Source organism: Bombina bombina, chromosome 1 (genome assembly GCF_027579735.1).
Source record: "Bombina bombina isolate aBomBom1 chromosome 1, aBomBom1.pri, whole genome shotgun sequence".
Classification (NCBI taxonomy): domain Eukaryota; kingdom Metazoa; phylum Chordata; class Amphibia; order Anura; family Bombinatoridae; genus Bombina; species Bombina bombina.
Genome location: NC_069499.1, coordinates 367,643,405 through 367,659,235, shown reverse-complemented (window position 1 = coordinate 367,659,235; position 15,831 = coordinate 367,643,405). Strand labels below are relative to the sequence as shown.

The 15,831-nt window shown below is 40.2% G+C and overlaps 1 protein-coding gene across 1 annotated transcript in view; it reads right to left on the bottom strand.

Moving 5' to 3' along the window:
- THSD7B (thrombospondin type 1 domain containing 7B) overlaps window positions 1–15,831 on the bottom strand; it is a 1,177,597-nt gene that overhangs the window by 38,266 nt on the left and 1,123,500 nt on the right. Inside the window, 1 exon segment of the mRNA XM_053712541.1 lies at window positions 9,974–10,056. Within this exon segment, the coding sequence (XP_053568516.1) occupies window positions 9,974–10,056 (83 nt within the window).

Here is a 15,831-nt window from a genome sequence, read left to right as displayed (position 1 = left end):
TGCCACCTGTACCTTTAAGGCTTTTAGGTGCCTTGTTATATACACTGTCCCCCCTATATTTAGCCAGGGGCCCTCTACTTTACTGCACCCTCTGCCTCTATTCGCCCCTTTTATTGTGCATCTCAAGAGGGAGGTCAAACCATTAGTGTAGCCTCCTCTCATCCCCCCAAAGTCTTATCGACTCCTGCGTGAGTCCAGGCGCATTTAGACACTTGTTGCTGTACCCAGGTCTCCCTTGCTCCAACTGTTACGCTATAAGCTTCTTTCCGGGTGTGCTGGTCTCCCCCAATCTTTCCCTCCTCTGTACTGCACTCAATTGGTGTTGCTTGTGAGTCCCACGGGGAGGGATTGGTTGCTTCGGTCCCCCTCGCACCTCCTCCTTTCCGGCCCAGCTTGTCTGGGCTGGTCACTGCCACTCTCCTTTTCCCCTTCCAATTGGTCGTATCCCCCTTTCCTGAGGTGTGTGGGGGCCCTTGGTGACCTTTTCACTTGGTAACCGTTGGTCCTCTAATTGGGTCTTCTCGCATTAAAAGTTGACTAAACTGGTTACCCCATAAGCTAGAGTCGCTACCTACCACTTGTTCACCCTCGGGAGTGCATCATTCTAGACAGATTGTTATCCCTAATTTCCCTCCCTGAGGCTCTTTCACCACCACGTCAGTTGTCCCTCCTACTTTGCCCTTTTGGGCATTTTGCATGGAGTATATTTCCTCTCTGATGTGGTAGGTGGAAGAGCTTACATGGCTGGGGCGGTTGACCTTGCTTAGCAATATAAGCTTAATTGAATTTAGCTTAATTTTTGTCTAATGCTTTAACGAATGTTTTATCCTGCATTTTTATGTCTTAACTGATTACTTCACAGATTACAGGGGAACCCCACCTGCTCAATTTGAAAGTCTATACTAAAAGTCTCTTGCCCTACCGTTACTGTCTGCCTACATCCATAATGCCGCACAATGCCAGGAGGTAATCTAAGCCTCAGTCCATGGCCAAGAAGACAGTCTTGGATCATTTTTCCCTTCAAGCCCCCAGAGTACCGTCTCAGTCAGCCTCTAGCCATGCTGATCATGACTCTCAAGATGGGGACTCACAATCCAGTGTCAACTCCTGCATATCTTCTTCCAAATACATCACAGAGACAACTATGCAGAAACTGTTGGCCGCCCAAACCCATTCAATCACCCAAGAGATCCATTGCAGCTCTGCGGAGCTACGGAAGGACATTTCTGAGATTGGGGAACGGGTTGACGATTTGGAACGCAAACAAGACGACTTGGTCACTGACCACACTAATCTGCTGGCATACTCTGAATCTCTGGCAGAACAAATCACGCAACTGGAGCATAAATTGGCTGATTTAGAGGACAGGTCACGCCGCAGCAATATTCGCTTTCGTGGCATCCCAGAAGATATTTTACCTGCTGAGTTAAATGGTTACCTCTCAGAGCTGTTTAAAGAACTCTTGGGTACATTCACTATGTCTCCTAATACCTTGGAGCGCTGTCACAGAGCGTTGAGACCGAGAGCACTTTCGGCAGACAAACCCAGGGATGTAGTTGCATGTTTCCACAGCTATAGCCTGAAAGATCAGATTCTGCAGGCAGCCTTTCGTAAGCCTACCCTACCTGAAAAGTTTAAGAATGTCCAGCTGTTACAAGATCTATCACAACATACCCTCCAGCAAAGGAGATTGCTCTCCCCAATAACAGGGGTTCTGAGGCGTGAAAACATAAAGTACAGATGGGGCTTCCCAACCAAAATACTCATCACAAAAGACAATCGTTCACACACTGTGATTAACCTCACTCAGGGCTTCACGCTACTTGAATCTTGGGGCCTGAGCCCACCCATAAATACCCCCCAATCATCTATCACCCAGTCTAGGCTCAGGGCTTCGGCCCCTGAGTGGCAGGTCAAAGAGCAGAGGCCTAAACGACAGAAACATCTATCCGCCCCTCAGGAGGGGATTCCCTGAAGGCCCACGCACTTGGACTTTGTGCTTCACAGGTTGGGACTCTCAGCTACAAGATGAGTATATATCTCATTTTCCTTATGCTGATCTATTTGTCAGTTATGTTCTGTTTATTGTTCTATTTAAATGTTTATTGCTATGATCCCCTGAGGGTCCATACTTTCGGACTTTGTGATTCACAGGTTTAGACTCTCAGCTACAAGATGATTATATACCTTATTTTTCTGTTATGCTTAATTATATGTCAGTTAAGCTCTGTTCATTGTTCTTTTTAAATGTTTATAGCTATATTTGCACCTCCAGGTCAAACTGTCCCGGTCCCTTTGCCGGACCTTGGTTATCTCCCCCCCATTTAACCCCAATGTTGGGTTCACCTTGGTGGACTAATTCCGCCACAACAATTTATCAGTTGTTTAATAAAGACTATATTCCTTATGTACTTTCTCTTTCCTTTCCTCCTTTCTTCCTTCTTTCTTCTTCAAGCTCTTGTTCTTAGATTGCTTCCCACAATACTTAAATGGCTAACAGGGACACCTTAAAATTCCTCACACATAATGTTAGAGGGTTGAATTCACCTGGTAAGCGCAGTGTCTTCCTTAGGTCACTCCAACACTCAAACCCAGATGTCGTCTTCCTCCAGGAGACACACTGGAAAGTCGGTAACATTCCCACACTTTTCTCCAAACAATATACAACTGTAGTCCTTGCCCCCTTTACCGCAAAGGCTAGAGGTGTTGCCATCTTAATCCACAAGCGTCTGGCCTGTGAAATTGTCTTCCAAGAAATCGACCCCCAGGCTAGATATATTATTCTTGGCTGCAGACTAAACAATGCATGCACACCCTAGTATCGATTTACCTCCCTAATTCAGGCCAGTGTAAATGCTTACACAAAATTCTTAAGACAGTTGATAAATATAAGCAAGGTAGAGTTATCCTGGGTGGAGACTTCAACCTTATATGGGACCCCTTGCTTGATAAAAAATCTAATAAACCGAACCCTAACGATTATACATTAGATTCCCTGTCACTTAAATTTAGATCCCTAATGCTTACATTTGGCTACTATGACACCTGGCGCGCCTTTCACACCCTGGATAAGGACTATAGGCATTTTTCTCCCCCTCACCTAACCTACACCAGACTGGACTACATTTTTAGCCAATCCCAAACCTTAGACCACGTTAAGGATACTCATATTCTCCCTTGTGCATGGTCTGACCATGATCAAGTGTCACTTACAGCCTACAACTCTCTTACCTCTTCATGCCGACCTACATGGTCTATGCCACACACTATCCTATCCGACATTCCCTTTCGATTGGAATTAGAAAAAGACCTTAGAGAATTAATTGCTTTAAACGACACTCAAACCGTTACTGACGATACCCTTTGGGGGGCCATCAAGGCCTCAGTTAGAGGCTTGTTTATTAGAAAACAGGCTATTCTTCATAGATCCCGTGGGTTGCCCCTTTCGCAAGCCTTTAGCAAGCTCAACGAGTTAGAGAAACTCAATCGACACTCTCCTTCCCCAGCACAGTCCACTGCCATTACAGAACTTAAAGCTCACATACGCACTCTAGAACTACAACGGACGCAGCAGCAGCTTCTGAAATTGAGGCAGCTGTTTTATTACAAAGGGAACAAGGCAGACACCATGCTGGCAAATAAGCTCAGACATAGAGAAAGTGCCTCCCGAATACAAATTCTGAAACATAAGGGCCAGTCCTCCACACTACCTAAACAAATAGGTTCTATGTTCGCATCTTACTATGAGGAACTTTATAATATCCGGAACTCAGAATCCCCCACCGTTACCCCACGACTCGATATTCAGCAGACCCTTCGAAACCTTAACCTCCCTACCCTGACAGACGAACAACAGGACACCCTCAAAGCACCTATTTCTATACTCGAAGTTAAGCGGGTAATTGACTCCCTCAAACCACTCAAGGCCCCGGGCCCGGACGGGTTCCCTGCACTATTCTATAAAACGTACAAAAGGCATCTCATTCCCATTTTGCACCGTTTCTTCCAATACTCTGGCTCTCAGGGCTCTTTTAAAAAGGAATTCCTGGAAGCCACAATTGTCACTATACCTAAGGCAGGGAAGGACCCCTCTCTGTGTCCCAGTTACCGACCCATATCCCTCATCAACACCGATATCAAGATTTATTCTAAGATTCTTGTGAATCGTATGGCTACTCTGCTACCCAGCTTAATTAATATGGACCAGGTAGGGTTCATACACAATCGCGAAGGTCCTGATAACACCAGACGCCTAATTAATATTGTGTCGGAAGCCACAAGATTGGGCAAACCCTTCTCGGTTATCTCCCTTGATGCCGAGAAGGAGTTCGATCGGGTTCGCTGGGAATACTTGTGGGAGGTACTATACACTCTCAAATTCCCCCAAGAGTCTGTGTCCTTTATTAAAGCCCTGTATTCGTGCCCGTCGGCTAAGGTCAGAGGCTTGGGGTTTTGCTCCAGCTCCTTCCCTTTGACTAATGGAACGCGTCAGCGGTGTCCATTGTCTCCCTTACTTTTTGCCCTCGCTATTGAACCCCTCGCTGAGCTTACGCGTCAAGATCCCTCTATCTCCGGAATTACCCTTCACGGTACCACCCATAAAATTGCTCTCTTCGCGGACGACATTACTATATTTACATTCTCCCCCCATACAACTATTCCAGCCCTTTTATCGTTGCTCCACCGTTTTGGAGGCATGTTGTTTTATAAGCTTAATGTCTCAAAGACTGAGGTATACACTAAGGGATTCCCCGCAGACTATACTCAGGCATTAATACAAACACATGGGTTTAATCATAAGCCCACTAATATCAAGCACTTAGGAATCTTTATCTCACCAGATAAAACCCAGTTGATACGCGACAACTACCTCCCTTTACTAGCTGAACTAAGATCCTTGCCCTCTAAATGGGATTATAAATCTATCTCTTGGTTGGGCAGGATTACGGCCTTAAAGATGTCATTTCTCCCTAAATTGACCTACCTCTTTCGATGCCTGCGTATAAGGCTTACGCAATGTCTGTTGCTGCAGTTCCAAAGTGGTTTTTCGAAGTACATCTGTCAGGGTAAACCAGCCAGAGTTGCCCATAAGCTACTTCAATACTCGAAATCATTAGGAGGAGTTGCTTCTCCCTCTGTTACCCGCTACTACGAAGCAGCCATGCTTTCCCATATTTCACAATGGGGAAACAGATCGTGTGCAAGCAGATGGCGCGCTCTGGAGCAGGCATCCCTTCCCAGCAATGTTCATTTGCATGACTTAATTTGGATTCCCCCACATTGCCGACGCACGCTTAATATCGAGAACTTTATCATTAACGAATGCCTAAGTTCCTAGGATAAACTGAGACATCTTCCTAAGATATCCCCTCACCCCTCGCCTATCCACTCGCTCACTGGTCTGTTGTTGGTCCTCCCTGACTCGCACCCTAACACGTGGTCCAACCTGGGCCTTTCTTTGGTTTCCGACCTAATCTCACCCCACCCTCTGGATACCTACCAGCCTTTGCCCCAATTAACCGGTACGACGGTCACCCCTCCCAAACTACGCTTTGAATACACTCGGATTAAAAGTATCTTGAGATCCTGGGGATTCACCCAGCCCCTATCCCGTCCCTTGACCGCTTGGGAGACACTATGGAAAAAGGGGGGAAAAATTTGTAGGCCCTTGACTCTCTTCTACTGGCTTGTGGAGGGGGCAACTCCAGATGATAAGGCACTACATGTCAAAAAATGGGAGGATATATTACATGTGCATTACCCCCAGTCCTTATGGTCTAGGGCCTTTGACCTCACTAGGAAAGCCACACACTGTACGACTCTTTATGAATCATATTATAAATTGCTTTCCCATTGGTATTTTACCCCAATGAGACTCTTTAGACTTAAACTGATTCCTACCTCCCAGTGTTGGAGGCTCTGTGGGAAACCAGGAGATTCCCTCCACATCTGGTGGGCCTGCCCCAAACTTAAGCATCTGTGGCATAGGGTTTACACTCTTCTAGACAGGTTAAATATACATGTCCCAAAATCCCCAGAAACTGCTCTATTACATGTGGGCCTTCACTCCCTCCCCAAGTTTCAGAGCTATATGTGTGTGTACCTCTTCTCGGCCACTAGATTGGCGATCACTAGAGCTTGGAAATCCCAGAACCCCCCGAGTTGGTCCTCTGTTGTAGACATCATGGCCTATATTAACTCTATGGAAAGAAATGTGTTCTATACCATAAATAAAATAGACCTCTTCGAGTCGACTTGGGAAAACTGGGCTACAATGTTTAAGCCTCATTGGCTCCCCAGGGCTGATATGTAGATGCCTCCCTCTGATCACTCCCGCTGGTGGAATGTCTTCACAAGAGCCCCTCTCCTCTCTTTTCTTCTTCCCCATTTTCCTCTCTTCCTTTTATTTCTTCTCTTTTTCCCCATTCTCTTTTTTTTTCTCTCTTTCTTTCTCTCTCGCTTTTCTTCTTTCTCTTCCTCTCCCTTTCAAAATGTACCAGCTATTATCCCTCACTCGTAGCTCATCCGTATTGGCTACGGTACCATTTGACACGGGGAAAAAGTTTTTTTTCTTTTTCCCTCTTCTTTCTGTTGTATTATGACCTATATGCAACTTGTTTGGCATTTCCCACTGTGTTTGGGAACTTATTTGTATTGCTAGATTTATTACTAATAAAGCTTTAAAAAAAAAAAAAAAAAAAAAAAAAAAGATACATTATGTAAAAGCCTAGTAACCAAATATTAACCAAAAGTAGCATACAGTGAAACTGGAGTATGTTTATTTTTTTAGTTGCTTTGTTTCATCCTCATTCATGTTCCCCTGAACCCTTATCCCTGAGAAGAATTCATCATTCAAGCTACTGCAGCACTCTCTGAGGTACTGAATGACTTAGACATATTTTAAAGGACACTAAACAGTCATAGTACAAATACAAGACGCATACATAAGAATGCTTTTTTAAAATGACTAAATATAATGTCCTTAGATTTGAATTTATAATCAATAGCCCATAAATCTATAGTTTTAACACAGTGATTGCTTAGTGTACAAAGTCGTTATCTTGCTCCTACTGGTCATAGAAAGAGAGATAATTTAAATATACTCAGAAAACTTTTTATGGGGTATATTCCCAGGTAGCAAAACCCTGCAAATGTTACTGAATAAATTAAAGTTGTAAATGCTTATAATATGATTTCAATTTCAGTTCCCAATTGTTGGTATATACTATGCTTCTATGATGTCTGAAAAAATCACTACTGGTTTCCTGGTTACCTTGTAATTCCCTGTGAGTGCATCTATTGGTTGTTACACTTTGTTGACCACAAATATATAGATTTGTGCACTTTACACATTTCTAGTTTCCTTGTTTCAATTTTTTTCTGTGTCAGTTCAGATAATTTATCCCCCTTTGCTTCATGGGCCTATATCCCCTTTAATCCACATGGAGTTCCCGTAAAAAAAGTTCAAGCTCTGGTGCTAATCAATTGAAAATCACGGAGGTAATGTGAGAAAGAAATACTTTATTATAAAGGGTAATGACCTGACAGTATAATCTCAAAGTGGGTCAATTGGTTTTTATCTGCTATCAAATTTTGTTTAAAAATTCATTCTTGATTGCAGCACTTATTAATCACACACTACCCTCTGATCTCCTTCATTACATATCACTGCAGCTACTATGTTCAATTGTTTCTGACAAGGTCTTAGCCAACGCACTCAATAATCATGTTCACTTAATAGACATCACACACATGCTTACAATTAAAGGGACATAATAATCACAACTTAAAGGGACATAATACTCATATGCTAAATCACTTGAAACTGATGCAGTATAACTGTAAAAAGCTGACAGGAAAATATCCCCTGAGCATCTCTATGTAAAAAAGGAAGATATTTGACCTCACAATTTCCTCAGCTCAGCAGAGTAAGTTCTGTGTAAAAAGTTATACTCGGCTGTTCCCAGCTGCAGGTAAAAAAAAAAAAAATGAAGAAATGAACAGCAGCCAATATGCATCAGCAGTGCTGAGGTCATGAACTCTTTTACTGTGATCTTATGAGATTTGCCTTAACTCTCATGAGATTTCATAGTAAGCTGAATAGGGAAATAATATGAGAGTGCACAAGGCTCATCCCCTAAGCTGTCCCAGGACAGACACATTAAAATGCTGCTTAGAAATCCTTTACAATGGGAGGTAGCTACTGAGGAACTTTTGAGGTAAAATATCTTTCTATTTTACATAGAGATGTTCAGGTGATATTTTCTAGTCAGCTTTTTACAGCTATGCTGCAGCACTTTCAAGTGTTTAAAAAACATTTGGGTATTATGGCCCTTTAAATGTGTATGAGTACATTTCAGTTGTACACTTGTATACTTGTATTAGAAAAAAATGCTTCCTGTAAAAGGTATTACTGCTTCTGGGGAATATATTTCCATATATTGTGTGTGGTCAGTGCTCCCAAACTGAAACACTGTACCTTCTGAGAAAGCCAACATGTTCATGGTACAAACTATCACTCTCTGAGAAGATGCAGTGTTTTATTTCTGGTGCACTAAGTAAAAACAACATACGTAAAAATGTCCCTTAAAGGGACATGAAACCCAAACATTTTCTTTCGATGATTTAGGTAGAACATATAGAACATACAATTTTAAACAACTTTTCAGTTTACTTCTATTATCAAATGTGCTTCATTCTCTTTGTATCATTTGTTGAAGGAGCAGCAATGTACTAATGGTTTCTAACTGGGTGAGCCAATGACAATCAGTATATATATATATATATATATATATATATATATATATATATATATATATATATATATATATATATATATAATAGCCGGCAGCCTAGCACTCCTTCCACTCTTGTGTAACCAAACCCCGGGTGCAATCCTCAGAGTGATAAACCAGGTAGCTGTGTGTATGGAGGGCACTCACAGGACTTGTAGAATAGGTAAAAGTATGTAATCTTTATTTTCCAAAATTAGTAGTACATCAAGCAAATGTCGACGTTTCGGCCCTTTCTTTGGCCTTCTTCAAGACAAATTTTTATCATCATCAGTGCACATAGCACACAAAAACTCCAACGGCTCCAAGTAACTACCCGTTTCCAGTTACTGGGAGCCGTTGGAGTTTTTGTGTGCTATGTGCACTGATGATGATAAAAATGTGTCTTGAAGAAGGCCCTAGAATGGGCCGAAACCTCGACATTTGCTTGATGTACTACTAATTTTGGAAAATAAAGATTACATACTTTTACCTATTCTACAAGTCCTGTGAGTGCCCTCCATACACACAGCTACCTTATATATATATATATATATATATATATATATATATATATATATATATATATATATATATATATATATATATATGCGTGTGTGTAGCCACCAATCAGCAGCTAGAAACTAGGTTATGTGCTGCTCCTGAGCTTACCTAGATAAACCTTTCAGCAAAGGATAGCAAGAGAAGGAAGCCAATAAAATAATAGAGGTAAATTGGAAAGTTGTCTAAAATCGCATGTTCTTTCTGAATCATGAAATAAATATTTTTGGTTGTATGTCACTTTAAACCATAAAAATGTGTTTTGCTAATAGGAGTGAATTACAAATGCTTCTATTAAAAATTAAAATGCACTTATGAATACTTCTGTTGACACATTTACTTGGCTGTGTGTGTTTTATTCTAATATACATTTTATATAAGTTTTCTTTTCATGTCATTAGTTTTCTTTCATCATTTTTTTCACAATATCTATAAAATGGTAAAGTACATTTAAGCAAAGCTATGCCATATAATAATCTATGCTCATGTTTTAATTTGGCCAATGCAACATAAAATCCTCTAGATGGAACCAAAACATTTTAAACACTTAAATATATAAAATTACATTCCTTTGGTTTCCCTCTATTGGATCTCTATGAAATGAAATAATATTCTTAATTGATTTCAAAAGGGTTTATTACCTGCAAACAGTAGGAAAAGGGTTTTCTGCAGGGCGGATCACAATGTCGAACTGCTGCTGGTTGTGACTTGATAGTGCAACCACCTAAAAAACATATTTGTGAACTGCAAACATTACAGAAGCAGCAAATCCTGTAGATACTTTCCAACCCCCTCCTGCCCCCTTTTTACTTGTAAACTAGGAATTCTAATAGAGGTAAAGCACATTATTCTCAGGCTTTTATTCCCTCAGTGGCCTAAGATAGTTGTTTCCAAAACGCTGTTAAATGCATATTCTTATTTCTTGCTTATATGAATTTAGTGGCAATATTATTTTGTTTCTGTAGCAGCAACAGTGGCATTTACTCAAGAACATACACTGAGAACTGGAAGAAAAACATAAAACATTTGTCATTCTATCAGGAAAGTAACAAAACAAATATAATTCTAATGTATAATATAACTCATATAAATGTAGCTAAGAGAACCCCTTTTCTTTCAACGTAACACACAACTTAGGTGGCTTAAACACCACAGTATTTAATTCATTCTATACCCAGGTTATTCTACAGTAGACTAGATTTTATTAAATCAGGTTATATCCAAAATCATAGTAGAAAGAAAAGCTCAGAAAAAGCAATATTGAGCTAAATTACTAGGAGAGCACTAACATTTGCTCCCAAGCGATAAGGGGTATATCGCAATAATTTGCGTTCATTGGGCTTACCGCTCGTATTATGAGTTGAAAATAAACGTGATCACCTTAACGCAATCACGATTACCCTACAATCCTTACAACGACTTCCGAGCTCTGGTTAACTTTTGCAAAACATAAAGTTGCACAAAACACATCAAAAATTCATTACAAAGTATAGTTACACTCCTAATAACACTATCAAATAAAATTATTAAAAAAAATATTGCACACAAAAGTTATAAGGGCTCAAAGATATGAGGTCTCAGGTGCTAGACAAAAAGGCAGGCACAGGGCTTAAACACTGAGACACATACATATACATCTCTAAAGATGCATATGTAAGTGTGTGTGTATATATATATATATATATATATATATATATATATATATATATATATATATATATATATATATACACATAAATCAGTGATGTGCGGTGAGGTCAGAGGCTGGTGAGGCACTTGCTATGAAACATCCAAGAAACAAAACGTGTGTGTATGTATATATACATATATATATACATATATATATATATATATATATATATATATATATATATATTACGAAATTACTGTCACCAACAAGTATCTAGCACCTGAAAAGAGTTATGTCAACCTCTAGCACATAACAACAGTACTAAACAGAGACAGACCCACACACACAGACCCACACACAAAAACATTTCCAGCAGTCACTGGCTGACTACAAGTACAAAAAAGTTTCCCATCATGCCACAATTCCCAACACACTATAAACTAATCTAACTTTTCTTGGCACTAAAGGTAGAGTACTTGCACAGTGGCAATGCACAAAGCAACACTGGTTGTGTGCTAGAGTCAGTCCCTTTTCCCCTCATCTAGACCCAGACTCTAAAATGAATATCTGAGAAACACTAAAATTCTGCTTAGCAATTACAGCAGCTATATGCAATTTAACAACTGTTATAGGTCATAATAATGGGTAAAATTACTAATAGTATAAAAAAAAGCCTCTGTCAGAGCAGTGTTTTCCTCTCTAATATAACAAGCAGTGACAATATAATTATTTACAAGAACTGCCCATGATTCCAGGGAGAGAAAGAAAAAGCTACAGGCTGTTCATGGCATTACATCTAGTCACTGACAAAATAATAAGCAGCTCAAGGTGTGAGATTGGTGTGTCACTAGCAGGTATATATATATATATATATATATATATATATATATATATATATATATATATATATATATATATATATATATATATTTATATACATAAATAGAAAAGTGCACTCACAGGAACGAACAACTGGCTCAATACCGTTGTTAGCCGGTTCTATGGCAATTTACCACCTGGGTGCAGCTTTTTAGCCCAGTAATGCTTTTCACAGAGTAGAACTTTCCTGTAGTATATCAGTCTGATCCCGCTTAGAGAAATACTACTTAGAGTGTGCTTTGAGGAATACTGCTACACCTCATTGGCGAGGCCCAATGAAGGCTGAAACGATTGTCTGGGGTTGCTGTGTTCCTTGTTCAGAGAAGTATTGCCTGGTATTTCGACGCTGGACTGACCGTATTAGGCAGGATCAGACTGATATATTACAGGAAAGTTCTACTCTGTTAAAAGCATTACTGGGCTAAAAGTTGCACCCAGGTGGTAAATCACTATAGAACAGGCTAACAATGGAATTGAGCTATATATATATATGTGCATTGGAGCCCTTTGCCGTTACATAGATGAAAACATGTAAAAAGCATATTTTTTGGGTTACCACTAGAGCAAAGAAAGTTTACTTTCAACTCATAATATGAGCGCAACCTGACGAGTGCAAAAATCTTACTTCTATCGCAATTAACGCTCAAGCGGGAGCACTCATTTGCGCCTCACTCCTAATCTGGCCCATTGTGAGAAACATTGATCAAGGTGGCAACATAATTTTGATCACTATGTATGTTTTCCTCATTATTACATTCTTTTGCCCATTTTTGCCAGTTAATTTGTATTGATTATTGTCCATTATGGGATCGGATGGCTGGATTTACATATTTAAAAAAATGTTTTTTTACATACTGTACTTTTAGACACAGGAAAGGATGATGATGTAAATGCTAGGATTTTAGGCTACACAGGCGAAAAGACATTTTTGCCAACCCCACCATGATAAAACTATATACATTGTCATTACTGCTTCTTAAGAAAATGTTATAGTGATGTGTTAAGCAGCTGAGAATACTTGTTGAAAAACTTTCCTATAAGTAGGCATTGTTCAAGCCCCACAATAGATCCCTTTAGTTTGCAGTGGAGTACTGGCAAGTTTTAGCCGGAAAAACAGTACAATTAACACTTATTTTGGGCTAGTCTCACTGAATATTCATTATGATGAATATTTATACAGAAATTAACACAACACACTGCACTATATGATAATGCAAGTCATCTATACACCAATAAACATGCTACACTGATAACATATTGGCTGCACTCTATAATGATGTTGAGGGTTCATACACTAAAAAAAGAACTTGCTGCCCTGTGTAATGATGATGGGTGCCTATACACTGGTGCTGAACACTGAAAATGAACACATTGCACTGTATAATTATGTCCCCTTTCTATACACTGAAATAGGACACACACTGAATAATAATTATGGCCATCTAAACATTTTATTATCTGTCTAATCTACATGCATTCCTATACATTACACATGTGGTACTGCACAATTATGATTTCAGATAGATACACATATATGCACACCAGGCATCATGCAGGAGAAAAATGTGCACTGGCATCTTGCAGTATATAAATAGTTGGAGAATTGTCTAGTGCCCATATGCCCCAGTAGTATACATTAGGGTGTTGGTGGTGTGTTCCACTGCTGTCACTGGCTCCACCAACTTTTATCAAGGCTGCTAAAGTTTACCAGAGATCAAAGGGGCTGTGCAGTCAGATATTAAAGTCAGATGCTACCAGCTGTTCTGGATGACCTGCGCTCCCTATGTTTCTGGGGACTCCTCTTCCATTCTAGCCATTGTGCCACTACATATGGCCCCAACTATGAAACCCAAGTTAGGCAGAAAAATAAATATACACATTAAAATAAAAATTTTAATTTAATAAATAAATAATTTATTTAGGTTAATAAGCACTCTCACCAAACTGGTCAAGTAGGCACCAGGGTGCAAAAATAGGAATAATAGACTAGCAAGAAATTAGCACTCTCTGGTTTTGTAAAACAAATAGTATATTTAACTAGCGTGATGTTTCGAGGTATTCACCCCTTTCTCAGACACCCGCCCCTTAGGGCCACTAGAATGTAGCAGATTGGCTTACTATGTGACATCACATTGTTTACTATTGAGATTGATATTAGAGGTGTGTGATCGTAGTCGTCCAAACAGAGGTACTTGATTGAGATTTGGGCGAACGTATGGGACTGACAGAGCAACAGGGTTTGTGGAGTATTTAATATGATGGTATATGATTTAATAAACTCACGTAGTACATATAACACATTGCATCATCACATACAAAGCCACCTGATTGTGGATAAGGACATACCTTAAATCACATTAAGGTGTGTAACATCAAATAATTAATACAGAGTCCCAAAACCTATGTAAACAAGTGAAATGATTGGGGGATAATGGCACACCCTAAATCACATTCAGGTGTGTGTTTACAGGATTGTCCATCCTGTAAAGCTGTGAAGCTGGCTCAATACAGTTTGAATATAACTGCTTTGTTTTGCAAAAAATACAGGATGGACAATCTCAATGGTTTTTGTATTTAGTTCTTTGTTTGGATGATGAACTAACCTTGCCTGGAAAAGTAGAGGTTAACAATCCAATATGAGCAATGGATGATATGTGCCTATTCAAATATGCTATAAGGTCTTAAAGGGACATATTAAGTATTGCTATATGCTATGTGTTGAAGTAAATGGCTTAATAAGCACTTAGATGCACTTATATGTATAGATATATTGGTTCCAATTTCACGACGGAATTCACTTGTGTCTGGGAGATGCATTTATATGGATAATAAAAGAACGTATGGTTTAATGCAAAAAGAGTGCTGATTTCCCCCTACTTTTTGGAAAGATGTTTAATCATACCCCCTTCACTTATCTCTCTTTTTAAACGTTTAAAAAACAACTATTTAACCCCATAACGACCAGCGTCGTACCCTGTATGACGCTGGTCATTATGCCCTTAAGGACCAGTCCTGGGCTTCTGCAGTCCTGGGCTTTTCTCTGCCACAATTTCACTCAAAAGAGCGAGATTGCACGATTTCTGCATGCCCCACGAGTGGGGCACTGCAGAAATAGATATGCAGAGTTGTTGATGCAGAGAGGGCCACTCTATGCCCTCTCTGCATCTCACAGTGTTGGTGCTGATCGTTGGTGGGTGGGAGCAGCTGCAGGGAGGCGAGTGGGCAGCCCATCGCTGGACTAGTTCCGGCTGCTGTGCCGGGAAGGGGAGCGGCAGGAGTGCACACGCGAGTGGGGGGGGGGGGGCGCACGCGACTGATCACCCGTCTGCCTAAGGGAGACGGTGAGGGAGGGGGACAATACTTGATTTAAAATCGAGCTGGGAGGGGTTAGGATATTGAGGGGGGGGCAGCTACACTACAGAAAAATGGGGTATAAAAATAATAAAAATGAGCACATTTTTAAGAAACTGTACCTAAGATGGCCACACAAAGGAAGAGGGGGGATGTTAAGAGAGCTGTTTGGGGGGTCTAGAGGTTGGGGAGTTAGGGGGGAACATACAATGCAGAAACTATTTATATATATCACAAAATGCTTTAAACAAAAAAAGGCTTTTATTTTAGGACTGGCAGACTTACTGCCAGTACTTAAGATGGCGGTGACAATTGTGGGATGGGGTAGGGAAGAGAGCTGTTTTAGAGGGGTCAGGGAGGGATCATGAGTTGGGATGTGTCAGGTGGGAGGCTGATCCCTACACTAAAGTTAAAATTAACCCTACAAGCTACCTAATTAACCCCTTAACTGCTGGGCATAATACAACTGTGGTGCATAGTGGCATTTAGCGGCCTTCTAATTACCAGAAAGCAAAGCCATATATGTCTGCTATTTCTGAACAAAGGGGATTTACAACCATTTGTGTCATAATTGCACTAACTGTTTGTAAATAATTTCAATGAGAAACATAAAATTGTGAAAAAGTGAACGATTTGTTT